Genomic DNA, 25651 nt, shown 5'->3' with positions numbered 1-25651 from the left:
AGTGGCTTCTGTCTGAGAATGTAGTAAATGGATTTGGCGGTGTCCTCGGCTGAATGTCCAAATGTGTGAATGAGCGGGTTGCCATAGCAACCCCTTGCAAGTGGTACTTAGGAGATGTCTCTGAGAACTGGTTGGAGCACTTGAGCCTAATTTCTCTGTAAATATGCCTACCTCCTTTCTCTCTCTCTCTCTCTCTCTCTCTCTCTCTTCCAATTTCTTTCATACCCCAAAAATCTCACGTCCACTCATGTTCTCCTAAACTCCACTTCCACACCATCTCTCCCTCTCTTTCTCCCTCTTTCTCTGTCTGTCTGTCTCTCTCTCTCCTTCTCTCTCTCTCTCTTGCATTCTCTCTGTATTCATTCTCTCTCTCTCTCTCTCTCTCTCTCTTTTCCAACTTTCCTCTGTGTGTAGATGATGCTAAGCTCCCCTCCAGAGGCCAGCACTCTTTGGTGACACTGGGCAGCCTTCTGGATGATTATCACTGGCACTCTGTCCTGATTGAGCGCTTCAACAAGCAGGTCAATTTTACCATAGACCAACACACACTCCACTTTCATACCAGAGGTCAGGGGGACTCTTTGGAGGTAGACTATGAGGTGAGTCAGCAACAGTCACAATACAGACTGCATACTCCTTTATGGCAGTTTCCTCTCCTGCCAAGTTTATTTGCTGTAGAAGAGAGTTAATTATCTCTGGAGAGTTTTCTCCTTAGATCCAAAAAAGTCCAGATCTTCACATACTAAAAGGAACTGAAATTACAGTTTCAGCAGACCTCGCCATAAAATGTATTGCTTTGTACTGTTTGTCCCAGCCAACTCCCACTGTTCACTCATTTCTCCTACTTGATGTTTTTTCAAGTAATTGTTTTCTCTCTTTTTCTTTCCTCAAACTGAATTACTTCTAACACATATTGACTTGTCTGTTTTTTTGCCAGTGGTATCAATGAGTTTTGAGCCTTGTCTTGTGTTTTTTTTTTTTTTTTTTTTTGAAACAGTTAAAATATTTACCTTAATTTACCATCATGTCTCACCATTGACAGAACACCCACATTGCAGAATTTTCTCATGAAGGCTCATGAATGATATTGCACAATGATTGACAGGAGGAATCTTAGTGAAATACATGTGTTATACTGAGACTAAGAATAACCACAAGAGCTGTCTCAGAAAAAAAAATACACTAACCAAAAGATATATGGCATCCAAACAGCCAAAAAAGCTTCACATAAATTAAATTTGTTGATGTAACCATTTATATTTAACTAAAGTATGCATATATAATGTTGTAGGAATGTGAACTGTTCCTCATAATGTCATTAGCCACTGAAAAGGGACTGAACTACATGAGACTATTGTAGTGCATGAAGTCAGTTTAGTACCAAAAAAAAAAAAAAAAAATCAAGAATAGTTGATATGTTTAATGTTGGATCAGTGGAATGTCTACTTTACATCATCTACCACTGTGCTAACGATGTTAGTAATGTCTTGGATATGTTCTTGTGTCCTTCATTCAAGCTCAGTTTTGGGGGGATCCCTTTGCCGGGTAAACCAGGGACATTTGTGAGAGAGAACTTCCATGGCTGCATGGAAAACCTCTACTATAACGGAGTCAACGTCATTGACATGGCCAAAAGACGCAAGCCGCAGATTTACAGTGTGGTAAGAATTCTTTTCATTTCCAGCCAGTGACAACATGGGTTACTACCCTGTTGTCACCAGCAGACTATTAATGCAAGCACAAGCTTGCCTACAGTTGTTTTGGGCAGATTATGCAATTTTTTTCAGTCCAAGGGCTTCAGCACGTAATGTGGAGATCGAGGTTTTAAAAATATTCTCAGTTGGTTCTCAGAGCTTTCATTTCACACTGTGAGGCAGAACCAGTTTTCACTCCTGTCGTATTTCAGTGGCTCTCCATGTTCTTTAAGTATGGATGGGGTGCTTGGGCATGGCGTGTATGTACATTTGTATGTGTGAATGGTGTGTGTGTGTGTGTATGTGTGTGCATGCTCTCTCTCTCTCTCGTGCATGTTTGTGTGTCTGCTTGTCTGTCTGTGTGTGTCTGAGTTTCTCTGTGTTTCTCTGTGTGTGTTGGAGAGGTGTTATGAAGTACAGAAGGTGCATGTAGTGCTGATTAATTAGCAATAGATGTTGGCTTTTAAACACCTCCTTCTTTCACCTTGTCCCCTTCTTTTTCATTTTTTCTGCTTCTCACTTCCTGATGTACACGTATCACATGCACAGACACTGATATACACACTGTGAAGAATCTGAAGTGTGGAAAACGGTGGATATTACAATGTGCTCCACTTTCTCTTTAAGGTTTTATTGCAGGAGACAAAGAAAAGCAGAATGGTGTACAGAATACTGACGTTGCGCATTGTTTGCTCTGTCCTAGAAAATGAATTAACTGAATCTTCGAGTATTGTAATATTATAATCAGTAGGTTAAGGCTTCATTCACACTGTAGACAATACCAAATTGTTCCCAAAGTCTATTTTTGACAGTTCATATTCATTTTTGAATGTGATCCAGAACTGATTTCAGCTACGACTGATGTCCATCCTCAATTACAACCTGTTGTCTTTTTCTGGCAAACCATTATCTGATATCATCCTGTTTTTCCCAGAACAAACCAAGTCACCCTTATTACTCAGGAGTGAATGATATATATATATATATATATAGCCACAGATTTACAGTGTGGCACAGTGTTGTGTATATATATATCTTTGAGTCTTGAATAAATCTTGAGTAGTCCGGATTGTTTACAATACCACATATACTCACTTCATTAAACACAAACGGAGACTTTTGCAATTTCTGAAACTGCAATAGGTGTTTTTAAAATTCAAAATACTATTGGTCCCCCTTTTTTACGCATATATCAATTTCTTAATTTTTGTACTTCTGATTACTATCCTAAAATGCTCTCTGTGTTATTAGATTACATTTACCAGTGATCAAGCAAAGGTTCCTGTGGATTCAGCAGTGCTATTGGGTTGAGGATGATAAACCACTTCTTATTACAGTTCCCTTTTATAGGTAGAAGTATTGTGTTAGCAGCATCCAATTGACTGACTTATTCAGAGAGAGTAGAAGGTAGACTGTGTTAAAGTAATGCTGTACAAAATTACTGTGAGGTGATAAGTCCATTTGAGTTCTCCTCACAACACTTTCTCTCTCTTTCCTCTTCTCTCCTCTCTCTCTCTCTTGGCTGCTCATCTCACTTCCATCATCTAAAAATTTCTCTCCCTCTCGACCTGTCTCCTTCTCTCTCCATTTTCATCATCAACTTCAAGGGAAATGTGACATTCTCCTGCTCTGAATCTCAGCCTTTCGCCGTGACATTCCTCAGTTCCAGTTCCGGCTTCCTGGAGCTTCCTGTTGAATTTGGATCGGCAGGTTTTTCCCTACGTCTCCAGTTTCGCACCTGGAACCCAGAAGGGTTGTTGTTTTACCTCCCACTCTCTCGCAATCCTGAACACCTCACACTCCTTCTCCAGCTTCACGATAGTTTGATGCACCTTTCCCTCCAAGGGTTATCTGATGGAACAGTCTTTACTGGTAGGAGGCCAAGTGATAAAATTGACAACCAATTTAAAATTTCTATCTGAATGTTTTTCTCTCTGTCTTGCAACCACATTTCCAGCTGTAAGAAACACATCTGTTTCACTCTGCAAAAAAATACTTCTTCGGTGGCTAGCAGTTTTTTTCTGTTTGTTTGTTTGTTTAGCTTTTACTATTTTTTTAAATTTTTTTTATTTTTAATTTAACACGGCTTCCTATTAATACACATGGTAAATGCAACTTTAACTAATCACCACCCTGAAATGTAATATGATCACCTGGCAAATGTTCCACATGAAGACAAAATGTGATTAATGCAGTTGTTTGTGAGTCTATCACGGATATCGTCAGAATCTTTTCAAACTTTGATTTTGAATTATGATAAACTTGTAGATCAAATACGTCAATGACAATTTGCCTTTTTTATGTTGCATACTCATTAAATCCTAAACATGAGCACTGTGTAGTCTTGTGAAACATTCTCTATATTGCAGGGAACAGTTTGAATGATGGACAATGGCACTCAGTGGCAGTAGAGGTCAAGGGATCTCAGATGTCTCTTGCAGTTGACAACCAGAGGCCTGTTGTCATGGAAAACATTCAGTCCATCAGTGTGCAGAAAGCAGACATCTTCCTTGGAGGTACAGCATATAAAGCATTTCTGCTGTGGTTTGACTCTTACTGCTGAGGAAACAAGAGATTTCAGTTTTGTTTGGTGGTTTCATAAACCTGACCAACTTCTTGGGTGCTTTTTCCTTGTCTGTTGAGCATGTACGTAATGCTAATGCAAATGCACCAAGCATGAAGCGTAATATTTTTAAATATTTTTTTCTTTGCCAGGGCTTGAGCCTTTTTTTTTTTCAAATCCCCATTTTAAAAAATGCAAAATATTTGTTACCCAGATGGAAACCGATTTAAACCGTAATGTTTTACGGAATTTGGCAGCTTTCCTTTTTTTACGTATGCTTTAACCCCATTACTTTCTTTTGAAACCCTAAGGGAGCCTCTCTCATTTTTTCCTCTCCGGTGGCAGTGTGCCTCGGTGACTGTGGGGGCTTTGTCAGTTAGCTGAGGCATGCCTAGGGAGAAGATATACTTAATTACACTTAATTATATTTAATTAAAAGTTAACTTTTAAAACGCTTATTCTGTCCTCTTGGAGGTGAACTGCAAAAAAAGTGTGGAATTCACATCCTAACCTGTTTTTACATCCTATATTTTTATCACTGAGTGCAAGACTTTTCGGCCTTCGCCACGTTCAGTCAAGCATTCTCTATCTCTGTAAGATGTGAACAGATCAAATGAGAACTGCATTCTCAGACAGATGCTCCCTTTTGTCATATTCCAACCTCAGCAATCACAAGCTCTAGGTACCTCAGCTCTTGATCCAGTAGTAGAGATTAGATGTTTTGTCCTTGTCAATGGTTTGTCCATTCTCTGGTCATGCAATTTTCTCAGAATGTTTCACACGCATTTTTTTAAAAATACTCCAAAGCAGTAGTCATTGTGCTGTGTTAAAGGATAAAAATATTTCCTTAAAACTGTTCATTGTAATCTCTTTATCTAACTCTCAGTCCAACTAAGACCGTCAAAATCCTTCATTTTTTTCTGGCTTTAGAGACCACACAATTCTGCTAAGATGTTATAAGCTTTAGTTTTCTCTTTTTTTCCACAGGACTTTATTGAGTGCTTTTTCTTAGGGACCTTAATCTGGAGTTAATGTTATTCCAGGGTGCCCCACATCCCAAAATGCTGACTGTGAGAATCCAACTCTTGGATATCAGGGTTGTCTTCGTCTTCTCTTCATCAACAACCATCCCATTAACTTCCTCAGAGTTCAGCAGGATAAGCTGGGTAACTTCAGCCAGTTGGGCTTTGATGTCTGCAGCATCCGGGACAGGTCAGAGTCTTCTTCAATAATAAGCTACAGTAGACTTGAATCATTGCACATATCTTATTAGTTCATATGCTGATACAAGAAAACTTTATAATAAATGGTAAATGAATGTCAAAATTGTGGATTAATGTTCATTTTGTACCTGTACATAAATATATCTTTCTAACAAACATGATGTACATCTAGCTTCAGCCTGGCCATTCCATTTAAAGTAACTAGTGAGTGCTGTGTTAGTCTGCTGAGCATCAGCAATATTTCTTATAAAATCATAGCTGGCATAATTCCATACTCAAACCTAGTGCCCAACCTGACAGCATGTGCAAATATTTATATTTTAAAAAATTAGAGAGTTGATCTATCAGAAATAAGACAGATTTCTCACCTGTAGCCCTTTGTGTGATGGGCAAGTTAAGAATAAAGAAATACACTACATTTTCATTCAATGCAAAATCAGCTTTACTGCTTTGTCTAAGCCCATGATTATGACCAGTCTATCTATCTTGGATGCTAAAACTAACGTTACCATGGGTACGAACTGGTCTGACTCATCCCCCACTTGTTGGTAATACTCACACACTTAACTTGACTGATAGATAGGAGTGTGCAAACAATGTGAGCCTCACCATTGTTTACAGGGGATCCTATACTTGAAATATCATGACTTGGTTGGTGCTATGCAATATGCATGAGCGATACTTGAGCACCTATTCTAAAAAATATAAATAAATAAATAAATAAAAGTACTTCCAGTTTACTGTATTCTACCGATCTTGCTCAGTTTATTCTATTATGCTTATATGCTTCAATGTAACTCTACATAAAGTCCTTGTCAGAGAACCTGAACAGAAATATCTCCATCCTGACAGGTGTCTGCCTGACTTCTGTGAACATGGAGGTCATTGCTACCAAACCTGGGATCAATTCCACTGTAACTGCTCTGGAACAGGTTACACCGGAGCTACTTGCCACAACTGTGAGTGTTTCCTAGATGTCTGGCCTCTGTCCTTGCTACAGTGTTATGGTGATCTCATAATCTGTGGTTCACAGAAAAAAAATATGAACAGGGTGATATTTTTTAACAGTTTCATTTGTATCATTTTGTATTAGTTTGTTACATTTTTCAAGTGTTTGTACAGTTTAACAAAAAAAAAAAGAAATGCTCTGTTTATAAGGTGAAGCATGAATGTTAATGATCAGTGAGTTATACTAAAATCCTTAGCAGACCTCACTGGTCCCTTTTTAATACTTTTTCATACCTCACCTTTAAATTTAGGATGACTCAAAAGTAAATTCTGCACACTTTGAGATTTTAATATATGCACTAAATTGTCTGTAATGGGGATGCTGTTATGACTGTGAGAATTTACATTTGTTCTGTTTTACGTCACATATTTAGAGGCTTTTTAATCAGCAAATTAGCTGAATCAGTATGTTTTTTCATGCTCCATTTTTAAATTGCCGAAGCATCCTCATCTTCATCAGACGCTTTTAATTTCATATTTCCCAAAGGCCCGAGACTCAGTACAGTCAATGTACCGCATTCATCAAATTACAGGCCTGCAAAAGAAAAACAAAAAAACAAAAAAAAACAGAAAAACTTTCTGTCTGGTGGCATTCCATTATAATATTGACTTAGGTGTCAGGCTCATGCAGAAAATTATTCCATCTCATTACACAGAGGGCTGTCCCGTCATGACGAACAGATCAAAATAAACATTGATTACTAATGTTTTTTTAAATTGTTTGTAATGTGCTTCTTCCTGAGTTTATTTAAGCTTAATGAGGGGAGGTTTATTTTGTAACACTTAAGTCAATGAATGCTGATTCGTTAATGGCGTTTGGTTCACAGTTTGTGATGATTTGCAGCTGCTCGCAGCTCTTTAGTGAAGAGGGATAGTACCGCGTGACAAAAAGTTTCATTGTAACCGGTCATATACTTAATCTGAGGGCTCATGTTTGAACTGATACTGCAGCTAATGCCTTTGGATAACTTAGACTTCATGTATGTCAAATGGCTAACTGATGGTTTTATGAGATGTTATCTGGGATGAAAGTCTATGACTAACTTTTAATTCCTTATTCCTGATATTCTCAGCAATTTATGAGCGCTCATGTGAAGCGTATCGAAAAACAGGAAGTCCATCAGGGCTGTTCAGCATTGATCCGGATGGTAGTGGGCCTCTGGAACACACACAAGTGAACTGCTCTATGGCAGGTGAGAAAGCACACGAAAAACATCCAATGTCTTTCCTTACACAGCAGTCATTTACATGTCACATTAAGTGCCTCTGCCACCTGTCTATTCAAAAATAACATCAAGAAGTGTAGTATGACTTTCACAAGGAACTGTGTCATGCTGTGCTCCAATCCTAGTAAGAACAGACACAACAAAGGAACTATAATGTGTTAGCGTGCTGAAACACATAAGAATAACAAGTAGTTTATACCACCATAGTAATTACAATATTGCTAACAACGAGTAATGTTAAGTCACATAAAGTACTATGAGTGCTTGTTAGTGACCAGATCACTTTGGGTATTCCAGCCATAAACTACGGTTAAGAAGTGATATGATCAGCTGAAACAGGCCGTTCAAATCAGCGTCAGGAAAATTATATTTGACCACTCTGGTGAAAAACCACTCATCTGTGCAGACTTGAAGGAGTATTCTCCACTGGATAAAACAGGCTCTCTGTTGACCTCCACTGTCATTCCACATTACTGTTTCCACTTGTCTTAGTATTTCTTCTTGCTGTGGTCACAGTTCCCTTGCAGTGTGTGTCTCTGACCCTCTAATATTTCAAAGCTTGGAAAAAGAGAGGGGCATTTATCAGCAACAGGGTGTAGCAGAAATGAATACGTTCAGAGCAGCACCATGGATAAATGTTCCGTTATCCAAACATGTCCTGGTCTTTGGGCTTTTGGGTTATAGCGCGCTTGCTTTGGTGTCTGACATCCTGTCCCACTTTCAGCTGTTTGATGTGAACTGATACCTTCATTAGATGTTGCCTGACTTCAGATATGCCAAGCCTGGCAGTCACTGCATCTGCTAGCATAGCCAAAGTCAGCCAACTATAAAGTCTACTCTGGGAATCGGCCTACCACATTTCCATAAGTTAACTTAGCTAACTTAAACACTCTGAGCAAAGCAGGCCTTATATGTAAACCACGCTTGCTCTCAGCTATTGTCTTTGAGGGAAGGTCCGGAATTTCTTAGAGACTGACCTCAATTACAAGAACCATTAGTCGTGCCAATTCCTCAGGGCTCCTCAGACAGGCTCTTTGACTAGCGCATGTAGTGAATTAAATGTACTTTACGGAAAAGCAGTGAGTATGGACTCCCTAACTCTCAGCATTTCGGAACTCCCTTAGTGAATGACCTTCTAGGCTAAACTTAATATTCATCAAGTATTTGCACCACACTCCATCAAGGTGCTAATCTCGTTTTCTTATTCACACACACACACACACACACACACACACACACACACACACACATGTACACACACATGCGCGCGCACGCGCGTGCGCAATCAATTGGTGATTTTCGTAGAGTAGTGGTTCAGAATCAGCTTCTTTCAAGCTTTTCAGACGTCATGTTTTGTGTGTGCGTGTGTGTGTGTGTGTCTGTGTCTTTTCCTTTCATAGAGGACAAAGTGTGGACAGTCGTTGGCCACGATTATGCCCAGCCTGTCACTGTCCGTGGGTCCACTCCTCGTAGTCCATATGTTCTCATCTTCAACTATTCTGTTTCTCCTTACCACCTCCGTTCCTTGGTGGCTTCATCAGAATATTGCCATCAGAAAGTCACCTACCGCTGTAGAAAGTCTCGCCTTTTCGATACCTGGGGTGAGTGCTACATTCTGTACCCTCTCACTGTTCTTCACACAAATGGGCATGTCTGCTTACATGTTCAGATATTGTGTTATATACAGTGTAATGTTCATTTCAAAGGAGTGTTTTCTAATAGTAGTAAAGTGTGCTATATTCTACACAAGAGAGAATACAGTTTCTCTGATCTAAAGCATTTTTTGAACATTTTTATCAGTGCTGTGCTTCATTCTCTGGAGTGAAGTTTGAGTTTTAATGTTCATAATTGTTAAATATTAAATGAGATTACTGTTAAGTGTGTGTGTGTGTGTGTGTGTGTGTGTGTGTGTGTGTGTGTGTGTGTGTGTGTGTGCGTGCGTGGGTGTTTGTGTATCTATACACACATATAATTATATAGTTATACATATATGTGAGTACAATTCTTTTTTTTGCATCTTTTTGTAATCCACAAAGAATTATCTGTTAACCAAAGGTTAATTCAACAGCTTTAACTATGGTAATTGCAATTTTGCAATATATGTTTTTTATTCAGTTAGTTCCATTATTCAGTTCTTGCTGCAGTGGAGATGAATATCCTTTCTAAAAGAATTTTTTCACAATTCTTTTTACCCACAGGCCTTAGGCTCACATTGATTTTAGAACATTTTAAAACATCACCAAGGTTTTTTTTTTTGTTGTTCACATACATTTATAGAAATTGATTTTTAAATGAAGGAGAATCCCATGCCTCCAGACATTTTGGAAATTACCTGTAACGTATCTACACTGTTGATTTAGCAGAGGCCCAGTTGTACCCAAGTTGCTATTGCTATTGTGCCATCTTAGCTCTGAGAAAAAAGATGAGCTGCTTTCTCCTTGTCCCCAGTTAAGACAGTCAGAGCTTAAGCTTCATTGCTGCTAGGCTGTTAGTTCATAGTATTGTTCATATTATGATCGTATTATGATTCAAGGGATTTGCCTCAGTGTATTTTATTTAATTAGAAGAAGTAAACAACTCGTGAAGCTACTCAAGAACCAGCTCATGCATTATCATATATTGCAATTAGTTATACTAAAATCAGACCAAACTATTTCACTGGCAAATGTGTACATTTGGTGCACATATTGACAAAATGGGTTTTTTTTTTCTTTGGTTTGTAGATGGCACTCCCCTGTCTTGGTGGTTAGACAGGGATGGGGTGAAGAGGACATACTGGGGTGGTTCCCTCCCTAGCGTGCAGCAGTGCTCCTGTAGTCTTGAGGGCAACTGCATGGATATGAACTACTTCTGCAACTGTGATGCTGACCAAGACACATGGTAACGTGCTGTGCTAGGGCCACATGGTATAAAGGATATCTTCAAGTTTACATATTTGCTTTTTTTTTTTTCTGTGGCCACACTTTAATAAGACAAGACAGAAGTATGTAAATCTGCTAAGAGGATTTTGGAAGTAAAGAACATTAGCATAATACTCTCAGAATTTTGTCATCTGTTCACACCACTGCATGATCAAAATATAGAAATGTAATTAGCTGCTGTAGCATCACAAAGAGTATATTAGCACCTTTAAAGCAAGCACTAAATCATCTGTCTATCCAGTAAGAAATGTTCCTTTCTTTATTATGGAGAAAGATTAGCAAGAATATCATTTATTTCTCCTTATTGCTAATTTCTATCTTTCCACTCTCTCTCTCTCCCTACCATGCTCTCTCTCTCTCTCTCTCTTGCTCTCTCGCTCTCACTCTCTCTTGCTCTCTCGCTCTCACTCTCTCTTGCTCTCTCACTCTCTCGCTCTCTCTCTCTCTCTCTCTCTGTGTTTCTGCCTTTGTAGGGCAAATGATACTGGCCTGTTGTCTTACAAGGACCATTTACCTCTTAGTGAGATCGCTATTGGCGACACAAACAGAACTGGCTCAGAGGCTGTTTTCCAGATTGGACCGTTGCATTGCTATGGCAACAGTAGGTGTTTTGTTTCTGGCAAAGAGAAGAGCAAACTGTTCTCACCATCGAATACATTTTCATCTTTCAAATTGCATAAATAAATACGTAACAATAAAGATATATGCAGAAAAAGGTTTTGTTTTGTTGTTGTTGTTGTCGTTGTTGTTTTTTAATCTGCATCCACTCTTTACTTTCAGGATTTCTGTGGAATTCGGCATCATTTTATCAAGAATCATCTTACTTACATTTCCCCACTCTACAAGCTGAGTTCAGCATTGACATCTCTCTCTTCTTTAAGACGAGCACACCTTTTGGGGTGTTTCTAGAGAATGTAGGGATCCAAGACTTCATCAGGCTGGAGCTGAGCTGTGAGTCACAGTGCTAATAAAGATATGAACCCCTCTTTTTAAATACAATGCAAAACCTCTTTTGTTGATTGCTTCTTCATCTGAAAGCAAAATCAAATCTTTTCGCTCAGTATGGAGCATCTATTAGACCTTCTTTTGCTATTTCTGTCCTGTTGCTTTGTCATCTTAAACATTGACACATCCCTTACAATTTAATTGCTACTACTACCACATGTGTGAAACTTCCTGTTAGCAGTGGAATAATTAGCAAATTACTCTTGCATAGGGTGTTACATTCAACGGTCTGCCAGTTCCATGAGTTAAAGATCTCAAAATATACTGCTTTTAAGATACAGTTGAACATTACAAAATAGACAACCTGTTTTTTTTTTGGGGGGGGGGGGGGGGGGGGGGGTTCACTTTAACATGAAATGAACGCTGAAACACCAAAGTGTTATATAGGCTACTCTTGCTTTCTAGCTTCATCTACCGTGACCTTCACCTTTGATGTTGGAGATGGCCCAGTCGTTTTGACGGTCAGGTCACCTGTGCCCCTGAATGACAGGCAGTGGCACTACATACACGCAGAGCGCAATGTTAAGGAAGCATCACTACAGGTGAACCAACTGCCCCGTCAGATCTTGGAGGCTCCATCTGAGAGTCACTACCGACTACAGCTAAACAGCCAACTGTTTGTGGGTAAGGGCTACGGCTTAACCATAACACCAGTATAAAGGAAAATAAGAGTGTATTAAATGTCTATGCTAAGCACTGCTTATTTTACATTACATAAGATTTACCTTTATTCATTTATTCAAGCATATATCCATTAGAGAGCTGTCTGTGATGTATGTGCTCCAGCTCAGTTCAGTATTAGAACAGATACGAGTCCAAAAAAAAACTTCAGGGACGTAAAAGAGTGAACTACGGTCAGGTACAGGTGGAAACAGTACGAACTGGACCGGGGCTACAAAAGTGCAAGAGAAGACGCAATATTAATAGTTGGAATGCTATGAGCAATGATCAACAAAACCTCTATACTTCTGCCAGAGCAACACGGAGGGTCAGCTGCAGTATGACGTAAAGCTGACGTGTACCCTCAGACATAAAGTATCCCAAAAATAAGTGCTACAGAGGGAGAGAGTGCCAGGAAACCTACATTATAAAAGGAACTGTTCAAAGGACAACATAAGCATCAGCAGAAGGTATTTATAATGGAACCTCAAGTTGTAGACGTAATAGAGAGAACAAGTAGTGCCGTGGAACAATTTAGCTATGAGTCAGTGGGTAGGGGTCAAGTGAAAGGGTGGGTTAGTTCATAGCTGTGGAGCTAAGAGTTTCATGCAAAAGATGAAACTTTAGGCAAAGATTGTGAAGCAGTCAACAGACCAGATGAAAAGTCAGCAAAGCAGATGGAACAGAAATGCATTCACTACTATAGAAATACTGAAGCCTGACTTTTCCACTGACATTATTTTAAAATCTGAACAGGATTTCAACAGACCGCTTGGTTGGTTTGAGGCTCTAGAGAATATTTGCTGTGTTGAGTGAAAATTATAATGCTATTTCTGATGAAATTCAGAAGGTCAAAGAATCCCATCTTGTGTACTAATTGACACCAAGCAAGTCCTTTTAATTATTTGTTTGTTCTTTTTTTAAGCCAAAATTCAGTTCTGCCACACAGCCACCACTAGTCAGTACAACAGGGCTGTTAATAATTTTAAAAATGTGTTTGTTAGTTGAAATGACATTTCATGTGTCAAAAATCCCTTAATTAAAATACCCTCATTTTTATATTATTTAAGAATGAGGTAGCCTAGTGCCTACAAGCAGCTGAGCAGATATAACATATAACATCTCTCTATTCAGTGGAGAGATGCACTGTGGCATAATTATAGACATGTCAAAGGACATTGTCAACTGTTGATCAGAAGTGTGTGTCCATTCCAAGTGACATTACTGTCATAAGATAAGGCAGAAAAAGAAAGTCATGTCATAGAAGAATATAGACCTGAAACAAAGTTTATCAAGAAACCATAAGACAACAATCAGCAGTAAGATTTGTAAACAATGTGAGATCTTTTGGCTTGTTTGCAAAAATGCGCTGTTGTCGTAATCACCACTAATAGGTGTCTTCACAGTTCAGCTGTACTTGCATAGTTTTTTTGCTTGATTTGGTTGATGCTCCTTTGTGTGAAGTGAAAAATAGCAGAGCTGCAAGCTGCAGAAGTTTCTTGTCGACCAGTCGATAAGATTAGAAAGACGAAAGGTTACAAAGATGTCAGGGTTATTTTGTTTCTTGGTCTTTGCCTTGGCCTAGAAAACTAGATAGTTAATGCAATAACAATGAAATCACCCTCAACCACTGATGTGTGGAATCAGGGAGGGAACCTGGAGACTTTTATAAATATTTTCACATGATCTTTAACTAATAGAAACAAGATCTGGTCTAGTGGTAACCCTTTATTTATGGTATCTCACCAGTTTTTATCTTGTGGGAACAGATTCACATCTTGTGGCCACAATTTTGAATGTGGTGGGAACCTGATCATTAATTTGTGGCCATATTTTTTAAGGGATAAGCATACAATCCTTAATTTGTAGCCACAATTTAATATTTTGGGTACCATAATCATTTTAAATGGCAAGGTTAGATTGCCTCCCATATATGTAATGTGAAACCAATCAAAATAATTGTCTTTGATGTGACCAGATTTCAGGGACGTCTCTGCGGTACTCTTTATATGAGGAGCAAACATAAGTTGCTTTTGAGTCTCCTCATTGAACTGAGACTTAGCTGGCTTATTATGATATTGAGTTCTTCCAAACTTTGCCAAGACAGAGCCCACTTCACTTTAAGAATGCGAGGTCACACACACCAATTACATATTGCCAATTCAATTTGTAGTGTCCTCATTCTCTTGTGTTGCAGAATTCCATTAATTTCTTTTTCAACTTCATGTTTTTACCTACTCATAATTCTGAATTAAATAATTTTTCTGTGTGTGTGTGTGTGTGTGTGCAAGACAGAGGGAGATAGAGAGAGAAGGAAGATGTCTTGAATATGACTAATCATGGTTTTGCAGGTAGTGCTAAATTGCTATGTTGTGAATGGACCGTTGAAACAGCACTCCACTGAACACCAACAATCCCATATTTCTGCAGGTGGAACTGCCTCCAGACAGAAGGGCTTTCTGGGATGCCTGCGTGCATTGACTGTGAATGGTGTGACTCTTGACCTCAATGAGCGGGCAAAGACCACCCCAGGAGTGAGCTCAGGGTGCCCAGGCCACTGCCACAGTGACAGCCTATGTGACAATGGAGGAAGATGCATTGAGAAGAATAATGGCTATGCTTGTGACTGCTCACAGACAGCCTTTGACGGTCTACACTGCACGACAGGTAACTAATTAATTACTAACATAAGACAGAAAGAGAAAAAAACAGGAGGGCACATCCTTGGCTGAATTCATCACTCCACCACTAATGCTAGCAGTCTGTAGCAAGAAGCTGACATGCCAATTGAAATTTTATTACAGTTTCCATGGTTGTGAGTCATGCTCAGTGACCAGCATATCAATAAAATAATTGGTTTAACAGTCTAGTCTCTTTCAATGAAATTTGAGAGTAGATCATGGCTATTTACAGCTTGACGAACTGCCACTGAAACATTTAGTAACACATATCTTGGCAACTACTGATCTAAAATTATGGGCTGGAATAGAGAAAACACATTTTTGTACTAACTAATTGGTAAGGTTGAGTTTTGATTTGCGTTTTGTTTGGCTTGATTGCATTTGCATAGAGATAATGTTCTCCACATGAGAAAAGCTCTGTCTTGTGAAACGTCTCCGTTTTCTCTGTTCCTTGTCTTAGCTGTCTCAGCCGCTTTCGAGAGCGGATCTTCCATTACCTACACCTTTCAGGAGCCCTTCTCTGTCATGCTAAACCAGGATGTCAAGCAGGGATTTAACGACGAACATGGTGAATGCATCAAATGCCGTGAGAATGTGGGTTTTGGATTCCAGACCAGACATGCTCCCACTCTGTTGTTGTCAGCCCAGTCCCACAACCAGCGCTATATGGCTATAACCCTAACACACAACGGTACTAGAGTACTTATCTGTGTTATCTATCTATCTGCACACATACCAACACACACTGTGGTGATGCATAACATTCTTTGCCTAGCTGAAGAATTTCAGTCATCTCTGCAGGAAAATGATAACAGCATTTAGTATGACTCTCTGCCACTTGTTTACTCGTGCCTCTCCATATTTTATTGTCTAGCAGATCAGAATGAGACTCTATCTTCTCAAGTGGCCAAGACTAAAACTCATAAATCCTTTACTGCAGAGACTCATCCAGACACATCACTCAGAGACACAGAACACAGCTGGGGAGGGGGGATGGATGATGCTGTACCAGTGTTTTCCCCCAGGGCACATATCACAAATCAAACCAATACAAAAAAAAAAAAAATTTGAAATACAGGTCAAAGATAGTCAGTTTGACTCTGCCAGTTTTAACAACAAATACACTGCAAAAGAAAGCACCTCAGTGAATATTTCATAACTTTGTCCACTGTCTTCCGATAGATCATTCTGCCTTGGAAGAATCTGATTCTTTAAGACTAAAGATTTTCGGAATTGCACACATTCTAAACAACTATAATGATCGTTTTCCACTGTTGAGATTGAGATTGAAAATTCACATTTTTGGACTTTATGTAGGTTCTAAAGCTTGACTGTCTAACTTTCCCAGGCACATTACAGATCTGGTACCAACTTGGTGAAAAAGGAAGTCCTGACATTTTCAACCCAAATTCTGTTAGTTTAGCCAATGGAGAATTTCACTGGGTCCGGATCAGTCGTGAGGGTCAGGAGGTTTATGTTCAGGTAAGTGATGTCATGAGCCCATTGAGCCAAAGGACTCACAACAAATTTACAGTTGTTTAATTGATTAACTTTGTTCGGCAAATCAAAAAAAGCAATATCAGTGCGATGAACAGTTCACTTGGTATAGCTGCACAGCACACAACTTTGCCTATGATGTTTTACAAAGCTAATATATGTAAATGTAAAATGCTAATGTAAGTATTTATGCTTTCAACAGTGTTATTTTTTTCTTCTCCCTAACACCACAATCATCCCACCCCTCCACCAGATTGACAATGATGTAACCCAGCACTATAGTCTTCCTCCAGGCTCTGAACCAAGCCAGATGAGCACCATTACTCTGGGTAAAATCCAAGGTGAGCTCTGTTCTCGTGAGAAACTGATAAATCTCATGGTAATTTCATGTCGCTCAGTTCTCAGCTTAAGAATTTTCCACCCCGCCACAACATTCACAACCAGCTCCTCCACTGAAGAGAGCCACTCACTCTCTGTCAGTACATCAATCTCAATGAATTTTAATGAAATCAGATATCCTGACTGTCTCCTTTTCCTTCTCTCCTACACTCAGAACATCAGCAAAGATGTGTTCTAAGCTTTTTTTGATTAGGGATGAAAATGGTGGGAGTGGGGCAGAGAGGAGGGGTGAATTTTATGAGCTGCCAGAGAAGCGACAGATGGGTTGAGTGAGGGGTAAATGGATTCACTCTCTTTGTTGCCTAGGAGACCTTTCATTTAATCTGATAACTAATGGGCGGGACATACAAGGCATGACCCTAAGGCAGGAAAATATTTGAAATAAATTAGAAATAAGCATCAGCAAAAGCATGACAGTCTCCTTCAACCTCATCGTTAGCCACTACAGGAAAGGAGCAAAGAAATGGTGAATGCGCAGTGAGAGATGAATAGATCTGGCCTTTCTTAAACTTTTTGTGGTGGTATTCATTATAAATGAAAGAAAAATCAGATGAGAACCTGCAGTAAACAGGATCACATGGTTCAAGTCCAAGAGGGATTCAGGTGCGTTAATTTGAACTGTTTGCATTGTTATGCATTTCATAATGTCTTCTTTGCAGAAATTCAAAAACATATGATTGAATTCATCCCTCTGTATGGAGGAATTACACTTCTTTTCAGTGCAAAACCACAAATGGGCCGAACAGTGTATTATACTCTCTTAAACTTCTTTGTGAATTAAATAGTATTTCAAATTTAAGTGCAATCCCTACCTTGTTTTCATGCTTTGTTGATGCAGGGAACAACGTAATGGATGATGAAGTAGTCAAGGCAGGATCAAGAGGTTTCATCGGCTGCTTGTCCTCCGTCTGGTTCAATCAGGCTGCTCCTTTGAAGGCTGCCCTAAAGAACAATGGAGGTTCCTTGGTTAGCGTATCTGGACGAGTGATTGAGTCAAATTGTGGGACACCATCAGTTCTGAATTCTCCAACCACCACTCATTCATTGTCAGGTAACTGAAATATTTGATTTATTGCACAAGAAAGTTCCTCTCTTTTCCGTTAATCCTAAATAATGCATCTATCACCTCGATTCAGCGTCCATCATAACACGCTATGTTTGAGGCATCTGACAACAGCTCTCATACCTTACATTGCTTTGGAACATAGCACTGAGATTGTTATGAAAGATTTCAAGCACAGAATTTCAATTTAGAGTTACTTAGAGTCACCCCTTCAAGGTGACTTTAAAAAAGAGAAACAGATTGAAACAGTTTTTACACTTTGGAGGTGTAGACAGTAAATGGAGGACAAGCATCAGAACCAATTTGTCGACTATTTTATAATTTGTTATCTCCTCTTCTTTTTATTGGAGATGAGGCAAACTAAAGTAATATGAAATTTGTGCCACACACCTTCATCACACAAGAGCATGATAGGATGAAGTGTTAAATATGTACAACAATCCTTTATTTTTGCACTCTTCTCTTATCCCTCACAGATGACTCAGCAAAAGGTGATAGAGGCAAAGAGCCACTCAAAAAGGCTGAACAGGAGTACTCGGCTCTTATCGGAGGTGAGAATGCTCAGAAAGTCTGCCAAAACTTTCCAGTAGTGACACCGATGACTAAGCACCGAAGATCTGTGACAGACCCCTACCACTCATTTTGTCATGCTCGTAAACATTGATGCTTTTATGAGCAGTTCCAAGATTTACAAGTGTCTGACCCTGACCCTTATATTCATCATCAGTGGGAGAAATCTGGTTCCGTCTTTTTCACAGGTGTGGTTGCCGGTGTGGTGTTCATCACTCTTTGCGCAATGGCGGTGGTGATCAGGTTTCTGTATCGTCACTGGCGATCTCCAGCACAACCGGCTATCAGTGGGAAGGGTCACCAGCCCAGTTTTGAACACCCCTACCGGACCGAACTGGACCTCCACAAACCGAACCGGAACAGCAAAGAGTATTACATCTGAACAGAACTGCACTATGTCTTCGTTACACCGCGCTACGTACAACCGAACAGGAATGTACATGCTACTGGTAGCACCCTAAGCCTTTCTGCCCCTCTACGCCATCTTTAATATGAGCCACCATATGAGAGCTTACTGGGTCTCCCAACCAAGTTGGTTGGGAGGACAGGTTTTTTCTTCAGGTGGATCTGTAAAAATAAAAGTCCTCCCACTGTTGGTTATGTTTCCCAGAGGCAAAGGGAAAGAGAATAATAATGGTGGCGCACTGAAATATTATTTTGAAAGCTTTATGGAGAGATAACAAGATACACATGCTAAAGCTGTGACAGGTGAAACTATCAAAACTGTGGGTAAGTCTTTGCAGAATGGGATTACTGAAAGGGTCACAAAAGACACTGCACTCGAAATGCTGACTTCTTAGCAGCTGAGTTAGGCACTTTTTGCCATCAGTAAACTTTCCCAAACATCCAAGGCACTATGAAGCATTTATGAAGCCTTGTCTTCTTATCTGGCCAAGCATGGTGGGTTTTTGCTAATGGACTTAAACCACTGAAAACATGCACGCATATGATTACTTTGAGTGGTTGGTGGCTAAATTTCCCAGATGTTGTTTTAGGGGTATCGATTTGCTCTGGACATATGAGAAAAAACTGCTGTGTCGCTGACATCCAGAATTTGACAGTCTGAGACAATCGATGAAAGGATAAATCCACAACAAAGTACAGTAAAGCACCAAAGGGATTATTTGCCTAAGACGCATTTTCAAAGTGTACCTGTCCTCCCATAGGAGTGTTGGTCTATTACTGTTTCCTGGCTTGACGCAGTAATCCCAGTGACTATAAATATCCAGGGAGTTGGCTCTGAACCTTATTAAAGTGCATTACATCCCTGACACAGAAATTGGTTGTATAAGGACTGCTCGGAAATCTTTCTGTTGACATCTGATTATTTCTTTCAGTCAGGGTTGTTTTTTACAGCTATTGATGTAAATGACCGTTGTATATGGATTTCATAATTATATTTAATAAAAAGAGCTTTTTTAGCTTAACATGCAGTGTATCCATTCTCTGACTGCACATTCTGAAGTAAATGACATTAACAAATTATCTGACTACTTACAAATTTCTGTTTTCAGTGTTGGACAATTTCACCATTCTTTTTAAAGATTCACTTTTTTAAAACTGTTAATTGTAGCATGAATAATGTGAGACTGCACTAAGGTGCACGTGGGTTAAGCATATGCATTTGTGTGTGTACACACACACAAACACACACACACACACATATATACACACACACACACACACACACACACATATATATATATATATACACACACACACGCACACACACGCACACACACACACACACACACACACACACACACATATGTATATATATATATATGTGTGTGTGTGTGTGTATATATATATATATATATATATATATACACACACACAAGGCTAAATATATAAATCTTACTCCGAATATATAAATGTAAATCAGAATATATAAATCTAACTCTGAATATATAAAAGTAAGTTTATACACAGGCACGTCACAAGACAGGCATTTTTCTTAGGCTACTGAGTGAGCAAAACAAGTTTAACATTAGCGTCAATAAAACTTTACAGTACAATGGGAGAAAATCAAACAAAAACGTTAAATAATTTAAATTTGAATGAGAAAATCATTTGGATCTCATTAAGGGGTCCTTATTTTATTTGGTTTTAGGACCTTTCAAGTAGGGAGCCAAATTTCACAGACTGCAGAGATGGCCCAAAGAGGCAGAGATATAGTTAATAATCTCTTAACCAGCGAGAGTTTCACAGAAACCCTTGCCGCTGCATGCGACAGACCGTGCGGCTCAATGGCAATTTCAGCCGCGCACCAAACCAGGGAGGAGGAGGTTTGCGCGCTATTTACATTTATATATTCAGAGTTAGATTTACATATTCAGAGCTAGATATATATGTTCAGGAATTACATTTATATATTCAGAATTATGTTTATATATTCAGCCTTATATTTATATATTTCCTGTTTGGCCCCTCATAATGTATATGTGTGTGTGTGTGTGTGTATATAGATATATACATTCACATGGGCAACATGGGAGATGTATATTGGGGGGGGGGGGGCAAGCCATCTCAGCCAAGTATGTGTGAAAGTGATTCCTCATGCTCCCTGAACCACTCTTTCATAATTTGAGCCCAATGAATCTTAGCATTGTCTTCCTGGTATATGCCCATGTCATCAGGGAAGAAAAAACCCACTGATGGAATAACCTGGTCATTCAGTACATTCAGGTACTCAGCTGACTTCATTTTATTGCCACATAATGTGGCTGAGCCAATTGAAGCAACCCCAGATCATAACACTGCCTCCAGAGTCTCCAAATCCAAATGGTGACTTTTTTTTAGCCAGGCAATGTGGTAGTGTGTGCGTGTGTGTGTGTGTGTGTGTGTGTGTGTGTATATTCAAGTCGTTTGAAACGTGTCTGTCTTGCTCTCTCTCTATATATATATATATACTATAGTATGTGTGTGTGTGTGTGTGTGTGTGTGTATTATTATTATTATTATTATTACATGATTAGATTACATATATACATATATGTATATATATGTGTGTGTGTGTGTGTGTGTGTGTGTGTGTGTGTGTATGTGTATGTGTATGTGTGTGCAGGAAACACTGACTTTCACAGTGGTATTTTCCAAGTTCTCTTTCCTTCTCTACGTATAAAAAAACCACAACATGCCTTAAGTAATAAATAAAAACGTTAATATCCTGTAACTTATTAGGTGAGTGCATGTTCCACGATATAATCATGTGTAGCCCTATGGACACAAACAGAGCAACATCACTAAATGTGCCAGCAACACTTATTCTCTTCTGGTGATGAAAGAGAGAAAGAATGACAGCGAGAGACTGAAAAAGAGTTGATTGAATACCCTTAGGTAAAGGAGGTAATGAAACAGTTTCTCTTGAGCCATATGCTGTGACAGACATGCTAATGATCATGCCGAATTAGCAGGAAGTTAAAACTTATGGCAGGCTCCAAATGCCTCCTCACTGCTTCATGTGAAAAACACATTATTGTACACTTTCACAAACTGCAAAAAGATCAGTGACGTGAACGTTTAAGTCCAGAAAGCATATCCGTCTGAAATCTGAAAATTTCAGTTCACTACCCTCAGCCCTACTGAAGTATATGGCCAAATACTTGGAAGTGGGTGGAAGGAAGAGGTATTTGCTTATTTGATCGCAGATTTTAAGCAGAGATGGTAAAATAAAAGAGGAGAAAAGTTATTTATTGTACCCTCTTGCCATTGAACTGGGTGGCCTTGAGATATGTGGCTATGAAACAAACAGCTAGAATACTACTGACTTGTTTTAATGAAGTCATTGAACCAATCTTTATTTTGATCAAACCAAGTCTGAATGTGTAAAGCACGTGTTGGTCAAATGAAAAAAATAAACAGATCGAAGGAAAATATATTCTTTGTACTGAGCACGAGAGAAATTCTTATTTCCCAAAGCTCCTTTAACGAGATGTCCCCTCACCTTACATGGACCATCACACAGGAAATTGTTAAAATCAACATTCAGTTCTATTTGTACAGTATTTTGACAACTGACATTTAAAGAATACTTGTTCAATTCATGTTCTGAATTTGTGTTTTAGAATTAAAAAAGTCAATGGGCAGATATCTTTTATGGAGTAGCTCTGAACTGAGATTCACACTGAAACAAAGAAAACTTGAGTGGGTCTGAGCCCAGACAGGAAAGCAAACCTTTTTTATGGCTAAAATTGAGAAGCACATTTAATAGGAGGATCCAATTTGTCAATAAATTATGTCAAAATCCTTATTAAAAGTTGTACATTCAGACAGGGCACTGACATTTTGTAAATCATGAGAAGACAGATACTCTATGCAGTTGTTATGTATATTCGTCATACTAATGGCAACTATTAAAGTTCCTCATTACTTCTAAGAAGTGTAAAAACACTCCCAGCCAAGGCATGGTCTCTTCAATAACTAGTCATGTGCCAGCTTATCACAAAAAAAAATTATGTTATCCATGAATAAACGAACAATGTGCAATTTACTCCCCGGGATGTAAATAAATCAACTTTATGGCAACCTCTCCACTTCTGCTTGTCTTAGTGCCTTGATTAAAATTCATCACACTTTTGCTAAAAAAAGAAAAAGAAAAAAAAGAAAAAAACAATTACACAGACATCTTTCAGCTGCTGGGGGGGTGGGAGCTGAACAAGCCAATTAACCTCAGATGGCATTTACTTTGGGATAAAAATGGAATGAACCCTACCGGCACGCCTCAGACCTCTTCCTCTGTGTGATGTCACTGTAAAAAGCACATATTGCTCAGTGATTAATTATGTCTCTGTCACCTGTGGCGTTTGGGAACTCAACCACAAAAAATGCCCCTTTGCATATTCTGGACATTAATTGCCAGGAGCCCACTACAGGAATCACTATAATTGGTATGGAGGGGGGGGAGAAAAGAAAAGAAAAGAAAAGAAAAGAAAAGAAAAGAAAAGAAAAGAAAAGAAATGAAACTAAACTGAAAGCTGTCCTTATTGTTCCGCACAAAACTCCTTCCAAAACACCCTCAGAAGCAATTACACATGTAATTACATTACATGTGTTTGACAAAAGGCCATATCACACTAATGTACCGCCATATGTCAACCTACAGTCCATCTGGATTGCACCCGTATTGATGCGTATGTTGATAATAGTTTGCTTAGGGCCGTATAGCCATCTGGCTTACTTGCTCACTTTCCGGCTCTGTTACTCATTTTGTACATTACTGTTGCTCAACTCCAATCCAAGGATGACACTTCTTTTTGTTTAAGCCCATCGCTGACACATTTTATTCAACAAGAGCTTGATGATTAGGTGAGTGGATAGAGCGGATGTGTGTGTCATATCCAAATGTGTCATTTGACAAGGCTCCACGACAGAGATACTGATGTTTGTCAGACCCTATCATAGAAATCAATGCACCTGTATGATGTAGGTAAAAATGAGAATGAGCCTGTTTGATGCCTGCATTAGAAATGCAGCAGCATTTTCATAATGTATGTCCTACTTTGTATTGCATGTTGCACCTGTGCTGCATATATGCCTACATTAGAGAAATATAATTTTTATGCACGGTGCATCTGAGCAGGGGAAAATTGACTGCTTGGTATTCCTAAGACAAAACTTACATTGAAAACCACCATTATGTTATCATGGCCAACATACTCATCAGTTTATGAATGTGATGGGATATGAGTGGGCAAAGACACACTAGACATTGCAATAGCTTCATGCATTCAGACACTTTCTGAGCACAAGCTTTTTTTTTCTGAAGCAACAGAATCAGTGATTAGCAAAGTGGGATCATTTTAGTATTAAGTGCCAAATTGGCTCATGGTTGCACTACAAGAAGGTTGACTGATGTTTCTACTACTTTGTTTTTGGCATGCCTTTGATATTCCTTGGTGTGAGCTCATTGTGAGAGAACATTTTCTGTTCAAACTGATCTCTGCCACTGAGCTGCACAGAAGCATCCACTGTTCATTTTGCCAGTTAGCTTTTCAGTATGGTGAAAATAACAAATTCTCCACACACTCTCATGCACATAAACACTAATGCGGACACACACAAAGTTCCTTTTTTATTTTTGTGGGGGGGTTTTTTTGGGGGGGGGTGTTTGTTTTGTTTACTTTGTGTTCTACATGACCCATGACTCACCACAGTGTACAATGAATGCTGCTTTCTTGAACAAAAATTTAAGATTTCAATTCAGTTTAATTCAATTCTGTAAAATTCAGTTCCATTCAGATGGAGGATTATTTCAGCCCAGTCCCCAGCTGAACTCCAGCATCAGATGTAAAAGATTTTTATCAGTAGTACATGATATATACATGAAATGGTATTAAATCCAATACATGACACCACTTTTTAATGGTGGCACATATCATGAAAAACATATGCGCATATGTACTTCCATTTGAAAAGAGCACTTGTGTTTTTGAATGTACATATGCTCACATGGTATTATGAATGTCAGAAAGACCTTAACATAAACTTCTTCATTAAGACTTACTCTTAGGACTGAATTTGTTTTATCTGCAAATTTAAGTGGAGTGATAAAATTCCTACCTTTATTGTTTTTCACAGAAATTTCAGCATTATCTGCTAGTCTTAGTTCATTCTGTGCATAAGTTTGAACTTAAATTGTGGAATGTGTACAAGGAGATGGCCTCTTAATGTTGTATGTGTCTTATTTCTTTGGTTGCGTAAGTAAGATAGCCTTGTTTGTTAGTCAGATTACTCTGGGTTTTGTTTGTTTGTTTGTTTGTTGGTTTGTTGTTTTGTTTGCTTTTCTCCAGTTCTGTGCCCCTGGTTGCTTCTTTCTCTTTTCATCTCTTGTGGTGGTGGTGGTGGTGGTTGCCCCCCCTCCCCCAATTTGCTTGTATCTTTGCCTTGGCTGTGAATAAAGGGGAAAAACAGGACAGATCTCATTACACTGAACTGGAGAAAAGGGAAAAAAAAGGGGGGGGGGGATAAAAAATAGACTGTACTTCAAGATCCGTTGAGCAAAACAGTGAAAGCTCACCACAGTTTCTTTCAGTAGAGACAGTTTCAGGAGTTCCTCAGTAGGAAGTCAGCTCAGCAGTCTTTCATTCTAGTGGCCTGAAAGAAAACCAATTCTGCTAATGTGCCTTCTTGTCTGCCTTGA

General features: G+C 39.0%; 1 protein-coding gene across 1 annotated transcript in view; it reads left to right on the top strand.

The window, feature by feature from the left end:
- The window catches only part of cntnap5l (contactin associated protein family member 5 like), a 46172-nt gene extending 27280 nt beyond the window's left edge, over positions 1-18892 (top strand). The window contains exons 6-24 of the mRNA XM_030770644.1: positions 415-599; positions 1518-1661; positions 3302-3566; positions 4064-4210; positions 5301-5469; positions 6333-6439; positions 7562-7681; positions 9115-9315; positions 10438-10594; positions 11109-11236; positions 11416-11586; positions 12046-12264; positions 14731-14967; positions 15442-15672; positions 16330-16463; positions 16732-16819; positions 17716-17928; positions 18417-18491; positions 18699-18892. Coding sequence (XP_030626504.1) covers positions 415-599; positions 1518-1661; positions 3302-3566; positions 4064-4210; positions 5301-5469; positions 6333-6439; positions 7562-7681; positions 9115-9315; positions 10438-10594; positions 11109-11236; positions 11416-11586; positions 12046-12264; positions 14731-14967; positions 15442-15672; positions 16330-16463; positions 16732-16819; positions 17716-17928; positions 18417-18491; positions 18699-18892 — 3185 coding nt within the window. The remainder of the gene's footprint in view (positions 1-414; positions 600-1517; positions 1662-3301; positions 3567-4063; positions 4211-5300; positions 5470-6332; positions 6440-7561; positions 7682-9114; positions 9316-10437; positions 10595-11108; positions 11237-11415; positions 11587-12045; positions 12265-14730; positions 14968-15441; positions 15673-16329; positions 16464-16731; positions 16820-17715; positions 17929-18416; positions 18492-18698) is intronic.
- The last annotated feature ends 6759 nt before the right edge of the window (positions 18893-25651 follow it).

This window comes from Chanos chanos, chromosome 4 (assembly GCF_902362185.1).
Source record: "Chanos chanos chromosome 4, fChaCha1.1, whole genome shotgun sequence".
NCBI lineage: Eukaryota > Metazoa > Chordata > Actinopteri > Gonorynchiformes > Chanidae > Chanos > Chanos chanos.
Note: the sequence above shows the minus strand (reverse complement) of the source record. Positions and strands in the feature narration are given on the sequence as shown.